This window comes from Macaca nemestrina, chromosome 17 (assembly GCF_043159975.1).
Source record: "Macaca nemestrina isolate mMacNem1 chromosome 17, mMacNem.hap1, whole genome shotgun sequence".
Lineage (NCBI taxonomy): Eukaryota > Metazoa > Chordata > Mammalia > Primates > Cercopithecidae > Macaca > Macaca nemestrina.
Window position 1 is genome coordinate 1244698 of NC_092141.1, and position 20182 is coordinate 1264879.

At 49.9% G+C, this 20182-nt stretch overlaps 1 protein-coding gene across 1 annotated transcript; it reads left to right on the forward strand.

The window, feature by feature from the left end:
* Positions 1-12147: 12147 nt before the first annotated feature.
* On the forward strand, positions 12148-19357 carry LOC105471548 (translocase of inner mitochondrial membrane 22). Its single transcript, XM_011724068.3, has 4 exons — positions 12148-12632; positions 15668-15864; positions 16744-16816; positions 18274-19357. Exons 1-4 carry the CDS (start codon positions 12395-12397, stop codon positions 18348-18350), a joined length of 585 nt encoding a protein of 194 aa, XP_011722370.1. The 5' UTR covers positions 12148-12394; the 3' UTR covers positions 18351-19357.
* The last annotated feature ends 825 nt before the right edge of the window (positions 19358-20182 follow it).

Genomic DNA, 20182 nt, shown 5'->3' on the forward strand with positions numbered 1-20182 from the left:
GGTTCAAACACACTGCACATGAAATATAAATAAAAGTTAGAGAATTGTGGATGCGGCAGGCCTTGGTTAGAAGCCAAATATCACAGCTGCCTTTTAAAGGGGTGTGGAAAGAGGGGATTTGCAATGGAAACGATCCCAGAATCATAATTGTAGTGGGTGTTACAAGAAGCCCAAGGAGAGTCATTTGGCATCCTATGAAGAATTAGCCAGTGTGCTCTCGGTTACAAAAATCTCTCTCTGTGTATGTGGTTCACTTAAGGAGAATGTCCCCACTGGTGTTTAGCTAGCGATGTTACATGAATTGACTTGGCTATTCTGAAAACGATTGTTTTAAAATATGTATAAATGAGCCTCAACATGTATCGCACTCTGCAGAACATATTACAGAGTTTTCTCTTCAGAAATTGCATTAGAAGGCACAGGAAGTCACACAAAATACACACAGCACAAATATATACTTGTCACTTTTAAGATGCATAAATCACAGTCTTTGCTCTTTAGAAACAGTAGCACACGTGATGTAGGCCGGGTGCGGTGGCTCACACCTGTAATGCCAGCACTTTGGGAGGCCGAGGGGGGGGGTGGATCACCTGAGGTCGGGAGTTCGAGACCAGCCTGAGCAACATGGCGAAACCCCATCTCTACTAAAAATAAAAAAATTAGCTGGGTATGGTTGCATGCACCCATGGTCCCAGCTACTCAGGAGGCTGAGGTGGGAGGATCACCTAAGCCCGGGAGGTCAAGGCTTTCAGTGAGCTGTGACTGTGTCACTGTACTCCAGATTGGGTGACAGAGTAAGACCCTGTCTCAAAAAAAAAAAAAAGAAAAATTAGCTGGCATGGTGGCATATGCCTGTAGTCCTAGCTACTCAGGAGGCTGAGGTGGGAGAATCGATTGAGCCCAGGAGGTTGAGGCTGCAGTGAGCCGTGATTGTGCCACTTCACTCCAGCTTGGGCGACAGAGTAAGACCCTGTTTTTTAAAAAAAATACTACTACTAATAATAATAATTGGCCAGGTGTGGTGGCTCACGCCTGGAATCCCAGCACTTTGGGAGGCTGAGGCGAGTGGATCACAAGGTCAGGAGACTGAGACCATCCTGGCTAACACGGTGAAACCGCGTCTCTACTAAAAATACAAAAAACCAGGCATGGTAGTGGGCGCCTGTAGTCCCAGCTACTTGGGAGGCTGAGGCAGGAGAATGGCGTGAACCCGGGAGGCGGAGCTTGCAGTGAGCTGAGCTATTCTCCTGCCTCAGCCTCATGAGTAGCTGGGACTACAGGTGCCCGCCACCACGCCCAGCTAATTTTTTGTATTTTTAGTAGAGACGGGGTTTCACCATGTTGGCCAGGCTAGTCTCAAACTCCTGACCTCAGGTGATCCACTCGCCTAAGCCTCCCAAAGTGCTGGGATTCCAGGCGTGAGCCACCGCGCCCGGCCTGAGATACCAGTTTTATTGCTGTAGTCTAGAACCAAACTTGCAATGTCTTGAGGTATGCCTGTATATAAACACACAGAAACGTATTCATAACCAAACAAGTAGGAAATATTCATGAACATTCTAGCCCGTGTTTTTGTAACTGGCCATGGGTTGTGGCTGGTATTTAAAATGACCTTTCACTATCCATTCTGTATTCCCTTTGCTTTCAGAAAGCACCTCAGCTGGCTGGGGGTCTTTTCCTGGTGGGTGACCCAAACCTTCATTCCCGAAAGGTCTGGGCCCTTGGTAGTCCTGCCTGGATTGAATCATTGTGGTTTTTCCATTACCCTAAATCACAGACCATGGTCTACTAGGACACCCTGAGGGGCCTCCTCTATTCCAGACGTATTCTTGCTCCCCTCAATTGTGGACTTGTGGTCCAATCTAGGATCAGTCACCCCAGCCAGCACAGTAACTCTCTTATCTGCCTGCTGATTCAGAGGCTGTGGGAGGCCAAACAGGCCCAGCAGAAGTCCTCACTTCGAGTTCAGTGCCACCATTGTTGGGTCTCCTGGGGAAAACATTCCTCCATTTGGAAATACGACTCCTAGGCCAGCAGAGCACGAGGTCATGGGAACAGGAAGCAAACGTCTTGCTGCGAGGTCACTAGGGGTACTAGGGACTGGTGCCACTCTCATTGCCACCCCTTGATTCCCAGACCCATGAATCCTAGCTGTGGGAGAAACAGTACCCTACACTCAGTTCTGACTCGGAGCATATACTGCCTCCTGGAGAATTCTGGCCCAGCCCTGCAAGGCACTGCCCCCGAGCTGGTGCTGTACTGGAGTCTTCAAAAGGCCATTCCACCATCCTATCAAACCAGCTGCTTCAAGATGGTCGGCAACATGGTCGTACCGGTGAATTCCACGAGCACGGGCTCGTTACCATACTCTCTTTGCCGTGAAGTGAGTTCCTTGGTCAGAAGCAGTGCAGTGTGGCATACCGTGACAGTGGATACGGCATTCTGTGAGTCCACGGACGCTAGTTTTGGCAGGAACGTGACGTGCAGGGAAGGCTAATTCCAATCTAGAGTAAGTGTCTATTCCAGTGAGGACAAAATGCTGCCCCTTCCGTGATAGAAGTGATGCAGTGTCATCAACCTGTCACCAGGTTGCTGGCTGATCACCCCAGGGAATGGGGTCACCAGGTCGGTGGCCAATCTCACCCCAGGGAATCGGGTCACCGGGTTGCTGGCTGATCACCCCAGGGATCAATGGCCCCATGTCGGGGGCTCAGGGTTGGTCTCTGTTGCTGGCAGATGGGGCATTCAGCAGTGGCTGTAGCCAGGATGGCCACAGTGAGTCAAAGTCTGTGCTGTGAGCCCATGAATAACTTTTATCCCTGCCCTCATGGCCACTTTGTTCATGAGCCCACTGGGCACCACCCATGGTGTCGGGGGCGAGAGGCGGAGCAGCACCCGGAGCACGGGTCATCCTGTCGCTTGATGATTCAGACCCTTCCCTGGTGAGGCCACCCTTTGACAAGCATTTACACGGGACACAAGTATCTTCATGGTTTGTGCCCACATACCTCTTCTCTCAGTTCCCTGGGTTTCCTTGTCACCAAATTTCCAGTCATGTTCCTTCCAAGTCCCTGACTCTCCAGGCAAATCATTGGCTACAGTCCGTGAATCGGTGTATGCTCTCACGTCCGGCCATTTCTCCTTCCAAGCACAACTAACAACCAGGTGCACTGCACCAACATCTGCCCACCAGGAGGATCTGCCTCTGCCACTGCCCTTCAGGGACATCCAAGGAAGAGGCTGGAGGGCAGCTGCTCAGTTTTGGGCGGAGCCTGCACGTGGTATAGAACCATCCACAGACTGGGACGTGAGTCTTCACTTTCTCTGTCATGGGGGACTCTCCATGACGCTAGAGGTGCTGGGACAGGGGAGGCAGGGTGGAGTTGCGGGAGTGGGAACCAAAGGCCTTTGAAGCTGCTTCTTCATCTAACTTCCCGGTGCCTTCAGGGCCTGCTTGGGCCCGGTCACGTGTATACCATCTTCATTAGATGGTGAAGCACCCTGCCGCTGCACACACCCAACCTTACGGCTTGATGGGTCAGAGAACCTCCAGTTCACGACGGGCAGCTCAGGCCACATGGTAACTCCGTGGCCCGTGGCTAAGCATCAGTCTCCCAGAAGGCCCAGGAGCAGACCAGAAGCTGTGTCTCAAAAGGAGAGCACTGTCCACAGGATGACAGAGCTTTGTTCCAAAATCCTATAGGCTTGATCTGATTCACCTGTAGGGCCTGCCAAAGGCTGCAGACAGCATCCCTGTCTGCCACGGTCTCGTCAAGCACCACTGGACCGGCTGGATCACGTGGCCCACGTGGAGAGCAGCTTGCATCGCAGTTAGAACCTGCTGCAATGCCGTCTCTCGCTCTGGTCCCTCTTAAAGCTCACTCTGTATCAGGTCACTCTATAACTAGGTCAGGCTAACACACCCAAATGAGGATTGTGTTGTCTTTAAATATCTGGATACTCAATGGCCCAGTCAAGTTGACACATACAGTTACCCATCACACACACTGACATGAGGTATCTTTTTTTTTTTTTTTTTTTTTTTTTTTTTTGTGAGACGGAGTCTTGCTCTGTCACCCAGGCTGGAGTGCAGTGGCCGGATCTCAGCTCACTGCAAGCTCCGCCTCCCGGGTTCACGCCATTCTCCTGCCTCAGCCTCCCGAGTAGCTGGGACTACAGGCGCCACCACCTCGCCCGGCTAGTTTTTTGTATTTTTTAGTAGAGACGGGGTTTCACCGTGTTAGCCAGGATGGTCTCGATCTCCTGACCTCGTGATCCGCCTGTCTCGGCCTCCCAAAGTGCTGGGATTACAGGCTTGAGCCACTGCGCCCGGCCGACATGAGGTATCTTTAAGATGTAGCACAAGAGAAAGAAAGGTGCAGAAGAGGTAGGAAATACTAAGCTATGACTTGTCTGTTTTTTTTTTTTTTAAGAAACAGGGTCTTAGGCCGGGCACGGTGGCTCAAGCCTGTAATCCCAGCACTTTGGGAGGCCAAGACGGGCGGATCACGAGGTCAAGAGATCAAGACCATCCTGGCTGACACGGTGAAACCCCGTCTCTACTAAAAAATACAAAAAACTAGCCGGGCAAGGTGGCGGGCGCCTGTAGTCCCAGCTACTCGGGAGGCTGAGGCAGGAGAATGGCGTGAATCCGGGAGGCGGAGCTTGAGATCCGGCCACTGCACTCCCGCCTGGGCGGCAGAGCGAGACTCGTCTCAAAAAAAAAAACAAAAAACAAAGAAAACAAACAAACAAACAAAAAAAAGAAACAGGGTCTTGGCCAGGCACAGTGGCTCACGCCTATAATCCTAGCACTTTGGGAGGCCGAGGCGGGCGGATCACGAGGTCAAGAGATCAAGACCATCCTGGCCAACATGGTGAAACCCTATCTCTATTAAAAATACAAAAATTAGCCGGGTGTGGTGGTGGACGCCTGTAATTCCAGCTACTCAGGAGACTGAGGCAGGAGAATCGCTTGAAGCCGGGAGGCAGATGTTGCAGTGAGCCAAGATCTCGCCACTGCACTCCAGCCTGGCGACACAGTGAGACTCCATCTTAAAAAAAAAAAAGGGGGGGGGGGAAGAAATGGGGTCTTACTCTATCTCCCAGGCTGGGGTATAGTGATATGATCATGGCTCACTGCAGCCTCCAACTCCTGGGCTCAAGTGATCCTCTCACCTCAGCCTCCCGGGTAGCTGGAACTACAGGTGCACTTCACCATGCCTGGATAATTTTTTTTTTTTTTTTTTTAGAGACAGAGGTCTCACTATGCTGCCCAGGCTGGTCTTGAACTCCTGGCTTCAAGTGATCCTCCCAGCTTGGCCTTCTGAAGTGCAGGGATCACAGGCATGAGCCACTGCACCCGGCCCCATTTGTAATTCTTTTAAGTGGTGAAAAACATGTGTACACACACACACGCACACACACAAATATAATGCTTACATATGCATGAAATAGATCTGGAAAGACATTGAAGGAATAGTAGCAGGTTGCTTGGGGAAGGGAATTGGAAGACTAGAAATAGATGCGAGAAAAATATGGAAGGTATGATTTTAGTCCAAAACTAGTTTTTGAATTTTTGAATAAGAACTTATTCAAAGGATAAGCTACTGTAAGTGCAGAACGAAATATTTAAAATACAGCAGGACAACTCTGAATGAAAGAGAAAAATTATCTCACACAGGAAAAATCAAATTCCATCATAACAAAGCTGTTATTTCTACAAAATGTTAGCAGAAAACGAACATTTGGATGATAGACGTTTTCTCAGTCCAGTTCATTCAGGAAATAATTGATTCCACAAAATCTGAATCAAAATGGATGCAAACGAAAAATTTATCCCATTTACTTGGGAGTTGCCTGTAAAAGATTTCACTTGCAGATTAATGCTGTATTAACAATTTTTTTTTTTTTTTTTTTTTTTTTTTTTTTGAGACGGAGTCTCACTCTGCCACCCAGGTTGGAGTGCAGTGGCACGATCTCGGCTCACTACAACCTCTGCCTCCCGCATTCAAGCGATTCTCCTGCCTTTCTAGTAGCTGGGATTACAGGTGTGTACCGCCACGCCTGGCTAATTTTTGCATTTTTAGTAGAGACAGGGTTTCACCATGTTGGCCAGGCTGGTCTTGAACTCCTGACCTCAGGTGATCCGCCTACCTCGGCCTCCCAAAGTGCTGGAATTACAGGCGTGAGCCACTGCGCCCGGCCTGTATTACAAGTTTTAATGTCTGTTTTATATTTTCCTTTTTAAAAAGTTCGTATTTTGTGACAGATCCACTAATAAAGGAAATTACTTGATAGAGAAGTACATAAAGCAGAATATGGAGGTGAGATCTGACAAGGATCAAGATGAAGAAAGAGCTATGGCAGACGTGTGGTGCAGATCTTTCTGGCACCAACTTGACCTGTAACTGTGGGAAGCCACCATTATTTATTATTCTTTCTATTATTCCTTTTATCCCTTAGCAAAGCAGGACAAGTCTGGTGTCTGGGTTTTTTTTTTTTTCTTTTTCGAGATAGTTCTCACTCTGTCACCCAGGCTGGAGTGCAATGGTACGATGATGGCTCACTGAAGCCTCGAGCTCCTGGGCTCAAACAATCCTCCCACCTCAGCCTCCCAAGTAGCTGGGACTACAGGCACCTGTCACCATGCCCAGCTAATTTTTTTTTTTTTTTTTCTTTTTGAGATGGAGTCTCGCTCTGTCTCCCAGGCTGGAGTGCAGTGGCCGGATCTCAGCTCACTGCAAGCTCCACCTCCCGGGACACGCCATTCTCCGGCCTCAGCCTCCCGAGTAGCTGGGACTACAGGCGCCCGCCACCACGCCCAGCTAATTTTTTGTATTTTTTAGTAGAGACAGGGTTTCACCGTGTTAGCCAGGATGGTCTCGATCTTCTGACCTCATGATCTGCTCCCCTTGGCCTCCCAAAGTGCTGGGATTACAGGTGTGAGCCACCGCGCCCGGCCTAATTTTTGTATTTTTTTGTAGAGACACAGTCTCACTATGTGACCAAGGCTGGTCTCGAACTCCTGGGTTCAAGTGATCCTCCTGCCTTACCTTCCAAAGTGCTGGGATTACAGGCATGAGCCACCATGCCTGGCCATTAGTCTCCACTTCCTAAACAAGTTTCCTAACTCTTTTCTGACTTCCTTGTAGAAGCGTAAGGTGCTAGAGAAAACATTATGCATTTTTCTATCTGCTTCCAACACTTTTCAGATCAGATCTGAGGATTATAACTTGTTCCTACGTGGGGCACGGTGGCTCACGCCAGTAATCCCAGTACTTTGGGAGGCCGAGACAGGCAGATCACTTGAGGTCAGGAGTTCAAGACCATCCTGGCCAACATGGTGAAACCCTGTCTCTACTAAAAATACAAAAATTAGCCAAGCCTGCTGGCACATGCCTGTAATCCCAGCTACTTGGGAGGCTGAGGCAGGAGAATTGCTTGAACCCGGGAGGCAGAGTTTGCAGTGAGCCGAGATCTCACCATTGCACTACAGCTTCAGTGAAGAAGCAAGACTCTGTCTCAAAAAAAACAAAACAAAAACAAAAACAAAAACCCGCTAAACTTGGACAGAAGCACCTATGTCTTCCTGGGCACAAGTTGTAAAAGCAACACATTGAGTTCAGATTTTCTCCTGGCATGAAGCAAAATTCAGAGCAGGGAGCACGATCACAGTCCTGTGTGGGAAGATCATTCTGTGAATCGTTTGGAGAAGAGCAAGGTAAGAGTCCCAAAACCAGTTAAGAGCCTATTAATTAAAAGGCCGGGTGCAGTGGCTCACGCCTGTAATCCCAGCACTTTGGGAGGCTGAGGTGGCAGGATTGCTTGAGCCCAGGAGTTTAAGACCAGTCTGGGCAATAGAGTAAGAACTAGTTTCTATAAAAAAGGGTTTTAAAAATTAGCCTAGCATGGTAGCACACGCCCATGGTCCCAGCTACTTGGGGGAGCTGAGGTAGGAGGATTCCTTGAGCCCAGGAGGTCGAGGCTGCAGTGAGCCGTGATGGTGCCACTGCACTCCAGTTTGGGCCGTAAAGACCTTGTCTCAGAAAAAAAGAGGCTCACAGAAGACATTACTTCCAATTAGATTAATCAGAAAAGGTAAGTTTTGAAGGGCAGGAATCTTTTAAAGACAGAACTGAGGGGCATGGGTAGAGTGTTGTGAGAAGAAAAAAGAATTACTAGCAAAAGTTCACAAGGGTCTGAGCGCAGTGGCTCACGCCTGTAATCCCAGCACTTTGGGAGGCTGCGGCGGGCAGATCACCTGAGGTCAGGAGTTCAAGAGCAGCCCGGCCAACAGGGTGAAACTCTGTCTCTACTAAAAATATAAAAAATTAGCTGGGCATGGTGGCTCACGCCCGTAGCTGGGGTTGGGAGCCTGAGGCAGGAGAATCACTTAAAGCTGGGAGGTGGAGGTTGCAGTGAGCCGAGATCACACCATTGCACTCCAGCCTGGGCGACAGAGCGAGAGTCCATCTCAGAAAAAAGAAAAAAAAAAAATGTGGTCCCCAACCAGCAGTAGCATCACCTGGGAAATCCAAAATGTACACACCCACCTCAGACCTTAGTCAGAAACTAACTCTGCACTCAGCAGCTTAACCACCTGGTTCTCAGTGATGGTTTGGGGCAGTCTCAGGGACCTGCAGGAAGCCCAGCCCTCGCCTGGCCAATACTCTATTTATGAAGATGAACAGACGATGCTGTTACATGACCTTCACTGTGGAGACAGAAGGCGGGGACCGATGGTGCTCAGGGCTGGGCCTGGGGGACTCCATCCGGAGCCTAGGGTGCTGTTTATCGCTGGCTGCCCATGGGACCCCACGACTCATGGCTGGAGGCCCCACGCCCCCTGCCTTGTTTCCATCTGCTGCAGCCAGCAGCGTCAAGCCTTATCCCATCTGTCACACCAGCCCAGACAATAAATGTCCTCTTGTGGGGAAAGTGACTTCAGAGAGAAAAGCTAAGAGCCACTCCACCCCCACATGAGCCTGTGCAGCTGTCTGGTCTCCATTGTTGCCGGGTGGGGTATTCCATCCTGATCTAGGGCAACGTGTCCCAAAAGTATGGCTTCCAGTAAGGCTCATTAGGTCCCACCCATTTCTTCTCTAGGTACCCAAAGACCCCCCCCCCCCCAACTTTTTTTTTTTGAGATGGAGTCTCGCTCTGTCTCCAGGCTGGAGTGCAGTGGTGCCATCTCGGCTCACTGCAGCCTCCGCCTCGTGGGTTCAAGCGATTCTCCTCCCTCAGCCTCCCGAGTAGCTGGGACTACAGGTGTGCGGCCACCATGCCCAGCTAATTTTTGTATTTTTAGTAGAGATGGGGTTTCACCATGTTGGCCAGGCTGGTCTCTATCTTTTGACCTTGTGACCCGCCCGCTTCAGCCTCCCAAAGTGCTGGAATGACAGGCGTGAGCCCCCACGCCCGGCCGATGTCCTTAAGAGGACACTTCACTTCCTCTTACAACTCACACATATCTGTGAGGCTCCTGGGCTACAGAAGACCCCAGTCCTTTCGCAGCTCTTGATGGAAATTGTGTTTCAGCCCTCTGAATAAAACGACCACTGTTTACTTAGAGGAATCTTTTTTTTCTTTTGGACAGGGTCTGGTTCCATTACCATGCTGGAGTACAGTGGCACGATCATGACCCACTGCAGTCCCAACCTTCCAGACTCAAGCAATTTTCCTGCCTCAGCCTCCCGAAGTGCTGGGATTACAGGTGGGAGCCACCATGCCCAGCAAAGGAATCTTTTTTGATCAACATCTTCTGAGAGCCCGTGGCCCAAGTAAGCAGATGCTTGCTACGGCACTGCCTTCGGGCCATTAGCAAAAAGTGGGCTTAAATGCCCAGAGGTGTTCTCAGGCCACATTTTGTTCATACCAGGAGTGCACAATGATGCCAAAGTGTTAGCATTCTTGGGACTGAAAACCTCCCTCCAACGTCCCCTAGGATTTTCCTGGATACGACCAGAAATCCATTCCCAATTTCCCTGCCTCCAGGCCCCGATTCTGGATTCCTCAAAGAGGAGAACGTGTTCTTGGTTCCCAAAATATGCTTGCAGTGCAGTGGTATAACGGCAAATGTTTAACAACAATAACAAAAAGGCCCTAACTGGCCAGGAGCGGTGACTCTCGCCTGCAATCCCAGCACTTTGGGAGGCCAAGGTGGGTGGATCACCTGAGATCAGGAGTTCAAGACCAGCCTGACCAACATGGTGAAACCCCGTCTCTACTAAAAATACAAAAATTAGCCAGACATGGTGGCGCGTGCCTGTAATCCCCGCTACTCAGTAGGCTGAGGCAGGAGAATCGCTCAAATCTGGGAGGTGAAGGTTGCAGTGAGCCGAGATTGCACCACGGCACTCCAACCTGGGTGACAAGAGCAAGACTGTGTCTCAAAAGAATAATTTTAAAAATTAAGGCAATACGGCCGGGCGCGGTGGCTCAAGCCTGTAATCCCAGCACTTTGGGAGGCCGAGACGGGCGGATCACGAGGTCAGGAGATCGAGACCATCCTGGCTAATACAGTGAAACCCCGTCTCTACTAAAAAAATACAAAAAAAACTAGCCGGGCGAGGTGGCGGGCGCCTGTAGTCCCAGCTACTCGGGAGGCTGAGGCAGGAGAATGGCGTGAACCCGGGAGGCGGAGCTTGCAGTGAGCTGAGATCCCGCCACTGCACTCCAGCCTGGGCGACAGAGCGAGACTTCGTCTCAAAAAAAAAAAAAAAAAAATTAAGGCAATACATTATCAGGAGTTTTTGAGCTGGTTAAGTACAGTTATTATTAAACATTACATTCTTGGCTCATGCCTGTTGTCCCAGCACTTTGGGAGGCCGAGGGGGGTGGATCATGAGGTCAGGAGTTCAAGACCAGCCTGGCAAACATGGTGAAATCCCATCTCTACTAAAAATATAAAAATTAGCCGGGTGTGGTGGCAGGTCCCTGTAATCCCAGCTACTGGGGAGCCTGAGGCAGAGAACTGTTTGAACCCAGGAGGTGGAGGTTGCAGTGAGCCGAGATTGTGCCACGGCACTCCAGCCTGGGTGACAGAGCAAGACTCTGTCTCAAAAGAATAATTTTTAAAAGTAAGGCAATAAATTATCAGTTTTTTAGCTGATTGTTAAGCATAGTTGTTATTAAAAATTACATTTTATACATTTATAATCAAATTACACTAAAAACAGGTAATGTGTGCTCAAAACTCACCACCTCCTAAAAGTTTTACTACACCGTACTCCTATCTATGCTGTTGAGGTTATTTCCATAGATTGTATCTGTGTGATAGAAACATTGTCTAACCACATACTGCTGTGAGTCTTCCCAATTCTGACTGATGACCTCGCTTGGTAGTTTGAAATCAGCCACTATGGGGATATTGACACCACTCAAGTCAGCAAATGCTATAAGTTAGGATTTTTTTTTTTTTTTTTTTAGACCGAGTCTTGCTCTTGTCGCCCAGGCTGGAGCAGGACGGCGCGATCTTGGCTCACTGCAACCTCCACCTCCCGGGTTTAAGTGATTCTCCTGTCTCAGCCTCCCAAGTAACTGAGATTACAGGCGCCTGCCACCATCTGGCTAATTTTTGTATTTTTAGTAGAGACGGGGTCTCCTGCCTCAGCCTCTCAAGTAGCTGGGAATACAGGCGTGCACCACCATGCCCAGCTAATTTTTTTTTTTTTTTTTTTTTTTTTAGTAGAGACGGGGTTTCACCATGTTGGTCAGGCTGGTCTCGAACTCCTGACCTCATGATCCACCGCTCTCGGCTCCCAAAGTGCTGGAAGACAGGCGTGAGCCCCCGCGCCCGGTCCAAGCATTTCCAGCACACGTTCACGCGTGTCTACAAAGCGTCCAGCCCTCACCGCACCTTCCGGGACCACAGGATTTAACGCCTCCTCGCCCGATGACAGCAGGAGGCGGAAAGAGCAGCGAGAATGCTCGCGCGCCCCCTCCCGGCGATCCGGAGCACGGCAGCCCCGGAGCGCGCGGCCGCTCCTCGCTCCCCTCAGCAGCGCGTAGGAGCCCCGCGCGGGGCCGAGACGCGAGAGCACGCGCAACGCTTCCTGGGAAATGTAGTTGGATGTCGGATTGGAACTACAAATCTCTGTACTCACCGCGCTGCAGCCCCGACCGTGTGGGCGCTTTCTGGTGAATCTGAATCTCGTTTGTCTGTGACATGGGGAAAGCTGTTCAAGCCCAATTCCATTTTCACAAGAGGCTTTCTTTTTGGAAACACGATAGCGCTGTCGCTGATGCGCGCACGACGTCTCTTGCGGCCGCGGCTTCCTCTTGCTGCGAATCTGCCGTTACAGACGGTGGCTAGTGTCAGGGCTCGCAGCGTGACGCTTGTCGAATCTGCTGCGGGGGAAAGGACGCGAGGGTTGCTTGGGCAGCGACTGTCATGGCGGCGGCCGCCTCCAATCCCGGGGCTTCGGCCCCTGAGGCAGCGGGTTCCGCCGAAGCTCCGCTGCAGTACAGCCTTCTCCTGCAGTACCTGGTGGGTGACAAGCGTCAGCCCCGGCTCCTGGAGCCTGGGAGCCTGGGCGGGATCCCAAGTCCAGCCAAGAGTGAGGAGCAGAAGATGATCGAGAAGGTGATGGAAAGCTGTGCCTTCAAGGCTGCGCTGGCCTGCGTGGGAGGTGAGGCCGGGCGAGTGGGATGCTTGGGAGGCTGAGGGCCTGGACGGCAGTGGGGATCTCTGCAGAGAAGACCACGCGCCTGGGAGGCGAGGGACTGCGGGCCTTGACCTTGACCACACCCCCACCTCGTTCCGTGAACGTCACCTCTCCTGCCCCCTCAGCTCAGCTTTCTTGATGAAAATTGCATCAGAAAATTGCTGTGGTTGGGGCCTAAAAGTTATTACATGACATCCTGGCTCACACGGTGAAACCCTGTTTCTACTAAAAATATAAAAAATTAGGCCGGGCGCGGTGGCTCAAGCCTGTAATCCCAGCACTTTGGGAGGCCGAGACGGGCGGATCACGAGGTCAGGAGATCGAGACCATCCTGGTTAACACGGTGAAACCCCGTCTCTACTAAAAAATACAAAAAACCAGCCGGCCGAGGTGGCGGACGCCTGTAGTCCCAGCTACTCGGGAGGTGGAGGCAGGAGAATGGCGTGAACCCGGGAGGCGGAGCTTGCAGTGAGCTGAGATCCGGCCACTGCACTCCAGCCTGGGTGACAGCGCGAGACTCCGTCTCAAAAAAAAAAAAAAATTAGCCGGGCATGGTGGTGGGCGCCTGTAGTCCCAGCTATTCGGGAGGCTGAGGCAGGAGAATCGCTTGAGCCCAGGAGGCGGAAGTGGCAGTGAGCCGAGATCGCGCCATTGCACTCCAGCGTGGGCGACAGAGCGAGACTCCATCTCGAAAAGAAAAAAGTGATTACATGGGTGACTTCATTCATCCGTTCATTCCCTTGAATTCGCTCATTCTCTTAAATCCTTCAACAAATCGTTCCTAAGCAACTATCACGTGCCAGGAGAGAGAGACAAGAGCCTGGTCTTCACGGGGCCTATGTGGAGAAGAATGTCGAGCAGGAACTCTGCAGAGGAATGATGCAGACATATGGAAATGCACATGCAGACGGCGCTAGGGCAGCGGTTGCTTGAGGTTTGGAAAACTGAAAGACCACTGTGACTAGACAGCAGCCAGCAAGGAGAGACGAAGTCTGCACTTGTCCTTCTACGTTTCCCTTAAGCTTTTTGGAGATTTGAGAATGTACGGTATTCCTTCTGTGTGCAGGGTAAATAGGTTGGCTACATTTGCAGATGAGTTTAAGTCTCACTGAGAATGAAAGACATTTAAGAAATGAATGTAGTGAGAATGTCAATGAAAACAAGTGAAGTAGGAAGAAAGGTCTTTTGTTGTTGTTGAGTAAGACCATAGGTGAGACTGGAGCTGCGTCTTGAAGGATTGAGAAAATACAGGTAGGCAGAGTGGGTGCGGTGGCTCATTCCTGTATAATCCCAGCTCTTTGGGAGGCTGAGGCAGGTGGATCGCTTGATCCCAGGAGTTCAAGACCAGCCTGGCCAATATAGCGAAACCCCATCTCTACGAAAAATACAAAAATTAGCTGGTATGCACCTGAGAGCCCAGCTACTCGGGAGCCTGAGGCAGGAGGATCTCTTGAGCCCAGATGGTTGAGGCTGCAGTGAGCTGTGATTGAGTTACCGCACTCCAGCCTGGGTGACAGAGCAAGATCCTGTCTCAAAAAAAAAAAAAAAAAAAAAAAGGACTGGGCACATGGCTCATGCCTGTAATCCCAACACTTTGGGAGGCCAAGGCAGCCGGATCATGAGGTCAAGAGGTCAAGACCATCCTAGCCAACATGGTGAAACCCCGTCTCTACTAAAAATACAAAAATTAGCTGGGCATGGTGGTGTGTGCCTGTAATCCCAGCTACTCGGGAGGCTGAGGCAGAAGAATGGCTTGAAACCAGGAGGTGGAGGTTGCAGTGAGCCGAGATCACGCCATTGCACTCCAGCCTGGCAACAGAGACTCCATCTCAAAAAAAAAAGGAAGAAAATACACTTAGGCAAAGGAGAAATGTTATTTCAAGTTTGGGGTTGAGTCGGGAGGAGATTTGGGCGTTTCGCTTACAGGCATTAGGACAGTAGTTGATGTTTTTTTACAAAGAGTAACAAGAGGTAATGAACATGGTGAATTAGGATAGAGTCTGGTGAAGGCAAGAAAAATCTGTAGATGAGAAGGCCAGAGAGGAAGTTTGCGAGACTGAAGCTTCATGAGGGCATGGACTGGGTGTTTGCTCCTCACTCCGCCTGACCCTAATAAATCACTGATAGAGTTGTTGAAAGGATGAATGGGGTCTTCATAGTGCTCCACAGTTGAAGTGATGAAGGCCCCGGACTGGGGTGGTAATTGTGGACGTAGGCAGGGATGGACTTGACTTGCAAAAGTAGGATGAAAGATTTTGCCGTGTTTCATGACTGACTGGTTATAGGAGGAAGTAAAGAAGCCGTCAGAGGTGCTCCTAGTGTTTGGAGATGGCATGACTGGAAGGAAGGAGCTGTAGGCAGGAAAGTCTGGAGGGGAGGTGCCCCTGATTGTATTGAACTCATATTGACCATGAAGCCATGAGAGGGCATCCACATGGACATGTCCAGCAGGCTCAGGAAGGTCAGATGTGGAAAACAGTGTGGGATTTGCCATTAGGTAGCTGTGTGGCCTTGGGAGAAGTTGCTTAACCTCTCTGAGCCTCAGTTTATCTATAGAAAGGAGAGGCTAATAGCATCTGTCTCACTGGATTATTGTGAAGAATGAATGAAGCTGTGGCGTATCTGGCATGTGGTGCTCAGTAAAGCATTACTGTGAATGTCACAGTGGCCAAGAGAGTGATTTGCAAAGTGGATAGCTGAACTTGAGGGTGACTAGTTTACATATGAGAGTGTAGAGAGAATAAGAGGGTTAAAGATGGAATCTTGAGAAATGTTAGGGAAGGGAAGAAGAAATCCTAGAGGAGACAGAGAAGATGATGTCAGTCAGACAGACCCTGGATTGTGCAAAACTCTCCACCAGGCAAGTGGAGAGTTTGAGTGGCAAGAGGGGGGTGTCCTTTGCACCAGTGGTTATCCAAAAGTATGGCCCTTCCAGGATGATCCCAATACAGTAATCCAGAAAACATGCCAAAGACACCTTCATCTGTGTTTGCTTCTAGGATTTGTCTTAGGAGGTGCATTTGGGGTGTTTACCGCTGGCATCGATACGAACGTGGGCTTTGACCCGAAGGATCCTTACCGTACACCGACTGCGAAAGAAGTTCTGAAAGACATGGGGCAGAGAGGAATGTCCTATGCCAAAAATTTTGCCATTGTGGGAGCCATGTTTTCTTGTACTGAGTGTTTGGTAGAATCTGTAAGTGTCTCTGCCTTCTGAGAAATCCTTGCTGGGGCCACCATTTCATGACTTTTAAAGAGAAACTGCTCTTTAAAAGTTATTTGAAAGTTGTTACTAGAAAGCAGATCAGAAGCATCAGATACGTTCTAGGTTGAACTTCCATAAAATAGTCTCTAATGCAGACTTTGTGTGTGTTTACAGTATGGGCTTGCATTATATTTTACTTTTTGTAGGCTAGAAGGTAGCTAATGATTTTTTTTTTTTTTTTTTTTTTTTTTTTGAGTCGGAGTCTCCCTCTGCCGCCCAGGCTGGAGTGCAGTGGCCGGATCTCAGCTCACTGCAAGCTCCGCCTCCCGGGTTCACGCCATTCTCCTGCCTCAGCCTCCTGAGTAGCTGGGACTACAGGCGTCTGCCACTGCGCCCGGCTAGTTTTTTGTATTTTTTAGTAGAGACGGGGTTTCACCGTGTTAGCCAGGATGGTCTCGATCTCCTGACCTCGTGATCCGCCCGTCTCGGCCTCCCAAAGTGCTGGGATTACAGGCTTGAGCCACCGCGCCCGGCCGCTAATGATTTTAAACATGAGACTTACTGGAGAGCCCCTTGAAGAAATTTTGATTACATTTCAAATGCTGGACTTGGTTTCAGCACTCCGGTGCCACCTGCAGGAAGCATCTATGAACACATACTATATATATACACACGTATATATACACACAGTATGTATATATACATATATACACACACACACGCTGTATACTTATGAACTGTATCTTTGAGAAAGATTAGGTTTCCTTTGGGTAGGGACTGAATGAGCTAACTAGCAACCCTGGGTATTCTTCCTTAATGGTCCCGCTTGGCTTGTTTCTTTGGCTCTAACATGTACTTCTCCGCCCACAGTACCGGGGAAAATCGGATTGGAAGAACAGTGTCATTAGTGGCTGCATCACTGGAGGAGCCATTGGTTTCAGAGGTTAGTAAACGGCTCTCGAATGCTTTTCCTTTGTGGCCTTGGACAACGTGCTGAGGTTGTCATTTCCAAACACACGAGTGTTCCAGGGACACTTGATCTTCTTCCCCTCTGACAAATAAATCATGTTTGTTTCTGTGTTAACTCGGGTTTGGAAACTCGCTAGGATCTAGATTAGGGTTTCTCATTGTTGGCACTATTGACATTTTCGACCAGATGAGTCTTTGCTGGGATTGGGTCTGTTTTGTGCATTCTGAGATGTTTAGCAGTACCCCCGGCCTCTACCCACGAGATGCAAGCAGCATCCCTGTCAGTTGTAACTTTTTTTTTTTAAAGAGACCGAATCTCACTCTGTTGCCCAGGCTGGAGTGCAGTGGCATGATGTTGGCTCACTGCAACCTCCACCTCCTGGGTTCAGGTGATTCCCCTACCTCAGCCTTCCAGGTAGCTGGGATTACAGGCACCTGCCACCACGCTCGGCTAATGTTTTTTTTTTTTTTTTGGTATTTTTTTAGTAGAGACCGGATTTCACCTGGTCTCAAACTCCTGACCTCGTGATCTGCCTGCCTCAGCCTCCCAAAGTGCTGGGATTACAGGCGTGAGCCACCACATGTGGCCAACATTTTTCTCAATAATTCTAGACAATTGTCTGTTTTAATTCTAGATAGAAATTATAACAGTAATATCTTTCTGCCCTCAGGGATTCTGATTTTTACCCATTGAATGCTAAGTACAGATATTCTAGAAATATTAGATTATCAGCTCTAAAAAAAAAAAAAAAAGAGGAAAAAAAAAACAATTTGCTGCCACTTCTCCCTGTTGGCATGTCCGTTCAGAGTGTGGGGGAGGGCCTTGGTGACTTGACTTTCCTAGAAGCATCAGTGTTTTATCACTGGGCCACTTTCCATCTGTCATGCCCTGACTTACCCAGAGCAAAAAGCTGGTTTTCTCATCTTCTGAGGGACAGGATGATTTGCTGTCATGAAACTGGTTTTGCTCCTCAGGCACCATTAATGACTGACCAAGTAACTTCTCTGCCGGTCGTCCCATGGCTCAGCTATGCCAGGGCCTCTCTGAGAAGCTCTGCTGTCTCAAGGACTGCTTTGATCACCTTCCCAGGAACTTATTCCATAAACAAACCAGGGTCAAGGCCATATGCTTTCATTTGATTCCAAGGGCTGCTTCTCTTAACCAGTTTCCTGCCTGTGAGGGGCTGTTTCCCTAAGACTAGAAATACCCTTTGAAGGAGAAAAGCTAAACAAATGTAGTTAGATAAAGCACACTGGGTTAGATCACATACACTGCTTCACTGATGTCTTCCGGAGCGGTGATCGCTTGAATGACTCGCGGTGCTTAAGCTTGTTTCATGGCACCTGAGGGTGTGCAGACTTTCCGCGAGTGCCTCCTCAGCCAGCAGGTGTCACTCACCACAGGTCGTGTTCTTTCTGTTTGTTTGACAGCTGGCTTAAAGGCTGGGGCCATTGGTTGTGGAGGTTTTGCTGCTTTCTCTGCTGCGATTGATTATTACCTCCGGTGAGAATAACTGCCCGTGGGGAAGGACGATGCCAGCTCTCCAGAGTGAGCCCAGGCTGCTCTCTGGAGGACAGTGTCCGGACCACACCAGGGCCTGGCTTCAGGGCCTGAAGACATTCGTTTCCCCTCGTGTCACTGGTATTCTGAGGGAGCTGCCTGGCTTCTCTGCCTCCAGCCTTCGGGGAGCCACACTTGGCTGCTCCTGGACTCCAGCCAACCTTCACAGAGGACGTCCCATGCCGGATTCTCTCAGAGCAGATCGGGAGACAGGATGTTGACATATAGGAATTCAGCTCCACAAAGCTTCAGGCCTGACCACAGCTGGCCCTCTAGGTTGTTTGGTGTTGTGGGCACAGAGGTGGCAGTGTCTCTACAGGCACCCGGGAAGCTGTTCTACTTTGGAACTCCGTGCAACTATCCGTCTCGAATACCAGGGCAGGGCAAGGCGGACGGATGCCGTCCAACCAATTATCTCGTTTTGTGTTCTGCCATCCTTTTTTTAAAAAAAATACACCCCCACCCCCCGCCACACACACCTTACAGTTCAAAAGGTTGGTTTATTTCTATTTTCAAATTCCCTAATTCTAAAAACAGTGCCAGGTGGCCCAGAGATACCATCTGAAGGGAAAGAATGGCAAAGCTCCGAGGAGGCTGGGGATGGGGAGGCTGAGGCAGGGTTGCTAGAGAACTGTCACCCTCACCAAGATTGTTACATCTGCCAGGGCCTGCCTCAAGAAGCCCAGCCCAGCCTCTTCCTGGGATGCACTGAAATCCCATCCATGAACTCGTTGGGCCTCCTGTGCTGGCCAAGAGGCACGCACTGGCTTCACAGCGTGACTGCTGGACCAGGCTGAGCTCGAGGTCACACGTGAAGGGCCCTGCTGTGGTCATCTTGGTGACTCGGTCACAGCAGCTACTGGCCAAGATCAGACGTCGCTGAGGGGCAGTTCACCACCACCCTCGTTCTCCAGTGTCAGGGACGTGTTTTAACATGTCGTGTTTTCCACTTGACCTTGTGGTATTTTTCTTGGACTAGTTGTGTGCCATGGGTTTAAAAACAAAAAAAAAAAAGCCGTCTACAGTTGGGCTTCAGCACTGCTGCTGCTTTACCCTGGTGCTCTGCGGGGGAGATGGCACTGATGGAGTCAGGCCTTTGCTCTTGGGAGAGGCACAGGCAGGTAGCCTGGTGGGGGCCACACAATTCTGGGCCCCTTCAGCCAGTGGTAACGAGTCTCCTTTTTCCTATAATACAGTTAATTCCTCTGCCCTTTCTTTTTCTGCCTCCTTCCTCATCTGCCCCGTCTTCTAGCCCACACACTCTTAACCAGAGTTCAGACTCAGCTTACATGGCCTGGTGGCCCGAGTGTGTGTGTGTACACATGAGTGATGTCAAACCCAGCTGGTAACACCTTCCTTGGGTCATGTTTGCCATTTCCTTGGAATATGAGCTCCTGCTCAAGGCTCATGTCCTTTTACGGTGAATTCTATATGATGCCCCTCCCAGTCTCCCAGCTAGGAGGCTTCATCACTACGAGGCCAGTTGGAGCATTCCCTAGAGCTCAGAACAAACTGTTTCCTCTACTGTCCCTGAATACAGGACACCTGCAGGCACTCTGAAGCAAGGGCAGACACTTCTACCTGGTACCTGTCAAAGTCCTAGGAGGCCTGGGATCTTCCATCTTTCAGTCTAGCACATGGGAGCAAATGCAAGAAATGCTGCCTGGAAAGATGAGCTCCAGGGCTGTCAGTAGCCATCGGTTCCGTAAGCCGAGCACTGTCCACACCGCCTATTCGCTCGAGAGATGAATCGTTTCCTGTTTTAGATGGCTGGGGAGC